The 3,920-nt window shown below is 35.5% G+C and overlaps 1 protein-coding gene and 1 long non-coding RNA gene across 3 annotated transcripts; both read right to left on the reverse strand.

Moving 5' to 3' along the window:
- Positions 1-648: 648 nt before the first annotated feature.
- LOC109590719 (tyrosine--tRNA ligase, cytoplasmic-like) lies at positions 649-1,297 on the reverse strand (the record flags this gene model as incomplete). Its single annotated transcript, XM_020006601.1, has 3 exons — positions 1,144-1,297; positions 902-983; positions 649-826 (listed from the first exon to the last, which is right to left on the reverse strand). Coding segments are annotated over exons 1-3 (350 nt in total), but the record flags the coding sequence as incomplete, so codon positions are not given.
- A 497-nt stretch (positions 1,298-1,794) lies between these two features.
- Positions 1,795-2,378, reverse strand: LOC109590720 (uncharacterized). Of its 2 annotated transcripts, XR_002189474.1 has the most exons (4): positions 2,184-2,378; positions 2,035-2,118; positions 1,902-1,990; positions 1,795-1,844 (listed from the first exon to the last, which is right to left on the reverse strand). It is a non-coding gene; the product is annotated as an uncharacterized LOC109590720 (long non-coding RNA). The 2 variants fall into 2 exon arrangements; XR_002189473.1 differs by lacking the exon at positions 2,184-2,378 and having other exon boundaries at positions 2,035-2,146.
- Positions 2,379-3,920: the final 1,542 nt, after the last annotated feature.

Raw genomic sequence — 3,920 nt, forward strand, 5'->3', positions numbered from 1 at the left:
TTAACTGTACAAGATTAGTTTGGGTCATACAAGATCTTGAAAGATCTTACAAATTATGTGACGTCACAGGAAGTAGTAGACAACCCACAATAGCCTCAACGGTAAATCCAGTATATAAAGAAAGTAAGTTTTAACCAACTTAAAACAAAGAAAATTAATCAAGTTTCATTACATTATATTATGCATTCATGCAATGTAAGATCTTGCTCAGATCTTACTGTTGCATTCATTTTATAAAAGCATTACATGCTAAAATTCCATTGCAAGAAAATAACTGATAATTTAAGATCTTGCTAGCAAGCTGGATCTCATCACATCCTTCATGATCTTTGTTCCAAAACCCAGTAAGATCTTGCTGTGATCTTATATAAAATTCTTGCTTATACCTTTCTCATATTATGCAAGATCATGTTGGATCATAGATAATTCTTAGCATCATGATCATACAAGATCACGCATTATCTTTGTTCCAAATACCAAGAAGATCTTGCAAGATCAAACCTAAGATTCATGCATGATCTTAAAAAGAAATCATGTAAGATCTTGCTGAGAATTTTCACAAGGGTAGTAATGCTACCGCGTTACTAATAGTACAGGGATTTATGTCCAATTTTGGATCAACTTTTAAAAAATCATAAAAATCCAAACTTGATCAGAATCAGCTCAAATGTAGCAACATAAGTGCAAGTACATGTATCAGAAATGCACTTATCTGGTGACCACACCTTCTCAATTGATATTATCTCTCCAACCCTCAGATCAAGTCTTGTTATATCAACAGCACGATTAGCGGCAGCAGCCCCGCCCTCTTTCTTACCCTCAGACTCTGCAAACAACAAACAACAATAATAAACAACAACAACAATAAACAACAACATTATCATGTGATATGGTCACTTACTCTCTCCTCCAGGGTAAGCCATGTCCCTTAGTTTCTTCAGCGAGGGGTCACTGTTAAATTTAGCTCTAATGGGGTCCAGTAACTACAAACGGACATGCAATTAACACGTACATGTACATGTATTACAGAGTCTGGTACATTATTAATTAATAATGTTGCTATGACATGTAAATGTGAATAGAGTTAAACTTTATTTAAGAGCTCAGAAATTTAATCATCACTAATTAATAATAATTAAATACTTTATTTAACTCTTCAGCGACTGCATTTTTAAGATCAAGAGGATACACTTCTTCTCTGGCGTAAGCTTCTTCCAATTCTTTATAGTCCATGAAACTAACGTCACCTCCATGTTTCTCTTCTCTCTTTATTACAATAGCTACAGGAACAACAAGACGGTAGATGTAAGTACATGTGCTATTACTAATGATAGTGCTGCTCCTGACTATTGTTTATATTTAAAGTTTAAGACAGGGTTACGTTAACCCATTCAAAAATTTTGTGAAACAAAAAACTATCAGATTCACCTCTCTATCTTTTTGTGGTTAACAGTTGACACTACTTTTAATTAACTTTAATTAACTGTTACTACTACATGATTGTCCTCTATCTCCAGCCCCTTGCTTTTAGTGTTTCAATTGTTTAATTGTTTATATTAATAGGGTCAAACAGGCCCGGTTATGCTGACCCATTCAAGGGGATTGTAAATTATAAAACAAAGTGTTGTAGGTTAGATACGATACCAAAGTACTCATATATCTGATACCAGGCCTCTGATACCAAGTACTCGATACCAAATCCTGGTATCGAGTAGTGAGTAACCACGCCCCACCACACCTATTTTTGCCATCATAATTATGGCCACATCCTTTAATAATTACAAAATGAGAGACAATCAAATGAGACAAAACACTGGAGCAAGATGACCTAGTATCACTGTGTGCTGTGTGGGTAGGGTTACCATGGTAACGGGAGGATTCGTTAATACATGTACATGTACCTTTTTCATTTTAGTGAAGTTGATTGGTTGAATTAGAAGAGAAGCCATAGAAGGAATGGAAGAAAGATGAGTAGAATGTAATAAAGTACCTAATGATAATAATAATAATAATAATAATAATAAATAAACTTACAGAGGTGTAGTGTGCTGTCTTTTTGTAAGTGATCAGTTGTGAAATCATGTTTTTGATTAGTTAACTTTAACAAACTAGAACTAACTGAGAGAGAGAATCACAAAATGGAGGGTATTTCATACTGGACTAAACTATATTAATAATCTTACTATTATTGTTATTATCATAAATAAATGATGATATCTCATTCCCAATTAGTGAATGACCTCCTCCTCCTCCTCTTCTAATGGAACCTGATGACTCCAACTGAGAGCACAACTCATTACACAATAATAATAAATAATCTGAGGATATGTGGACATTTCTCTTAGACTAGAGAGAGAGGGAGAGAGAGAGAGTGAGAGAGTACATGGTTGAGGGACAAAATGGCGCTCTAGAGAGAAAGACGGCCAAAGCCTTCTCTATCTCTCCATCCTTTCCAGAGCTCAGGAAAGAGAAGGAGTCTTCTCTCTCTTTCCTCTCACCTCCTTTTCTTCCAACTCTTCTATTAGTACCTGTAACAAGATAGAAAAAGAAAAAGTATGAGTAACCACGTGTAATGGCGTGTCTCTTCTCTTCAAAATCAAACAGAAAGACTCGCCCGTCTTTGTCCTACCTTAGCCGCTCTCCTACAAGAGCTCTCCTCTAGAAAACGGGCTATCAGAAAGAAAATCTCTAAATAGAGAGAATGAATGATTTAAGGAGCTATTGGCAGCCATTACAAGGAGATATTAAAAGAAAAGAGAAAAGATACTGCTCTTCTCTCTCCTTCAAACTGACCATTCCTCCTCCTCTCCTCAAGCCTTGCTCATTCATGTTGTACTGAGGGGTGGGGTCAGTTATTAAAACTAGTTTATTAACTAGGGTGGGGCTCAGTGCGTTTGTAAATAATTGCAAACTTGCCAAGGGCGTAGCTGCTCTACCTCAGCAAATATGTCAACCAAACCAGAGGAGCTGAAAAGAGCCTTTGAGAGAGAACTTAGTGAGTAGATATTCATAACAATTGTTTTATTAGTATTATTAATGATAGATATTAGTGATTTTCAATTGGTATGGGGAAAAGCTGGTGTTCTTTCAGGACGCTGGGACTCTATTGGTATTCTGTTAGGACTGAACCCTAATAAGATAGATGAGATAGATGCCGAGACAAAGAAAGCTAGAGCATGTCTACGGAAAGTATTTGATTGCTGGTTAAAGAAGGACTATGACTATGAGAGTCATGGTGTCCCTACATTAAGAATGCTGTGTAACTCCATTAAAAGTAATAGTGGAGGAGCTGATCCAGCTCTAGCTATTGAAATAGCAGCAGAATATGCCATTAATCTTACTATTAGCAAAAAGGCTACTACATCACCTGTTTATATTTCATCTTCTAAAAGTAAATATAATATGATAATCAATGATCATTTTTATTTATTATTTTAGAAGCTACTCCAACTGTTGAGCTACCAGTCCCTACTTCACCTGCTGCAACTAATAGCCTAACCTGGTTGATAGAAGATCTTGAAGATGATTTTATTCACAATATGCATCTTACAAAAACGGCTTTTCATTCTATTGATCTTTCAGGAGTTGTTGATCACATCCAGTCATATATTGCTATGTTACTTAGTCCACGTTTTCGAAGGCATGACACTATTGAATCAATGAGAAGTGACTTTGATAAAGTAAGAACAATGAATCAACTGTTTAGAGTATTGGAGAAATACATCTCGTGGTTCAATTTTGAACTTGTCATCAAGTTAGTCAATACTTTCATTACTGATGAGAGAGATTTACAGAGGAAGTGGTCTACATATCGTGAGAAATTAAAAGATTATTTTAAAAATAACAATAATCCAGCAGTTAAAATTGCAGACTCAATCGAGTTTGGTCTTTCTGATGTTCCAGGCACTAAAGTAATGATG

The sequence above is a fragment of the Amphimedon queenslandica genome, unplaced genomic scaffold (genome assembly GCF_000090795.2).
Source record: "Amphimedon queenslandica unplaced genomic scaffold, v1.1 AMPQUscaffold_9593_Cont18306, whole genome shotgun sequence".
NCBI classification, from domain to species: domain Eukaryota; kingdom Metazoa; phylum Porifera; class Demospongiae; order Haplosclerida; family Niphatidae; genus Amphimedon; species Amphimedon queenslandica.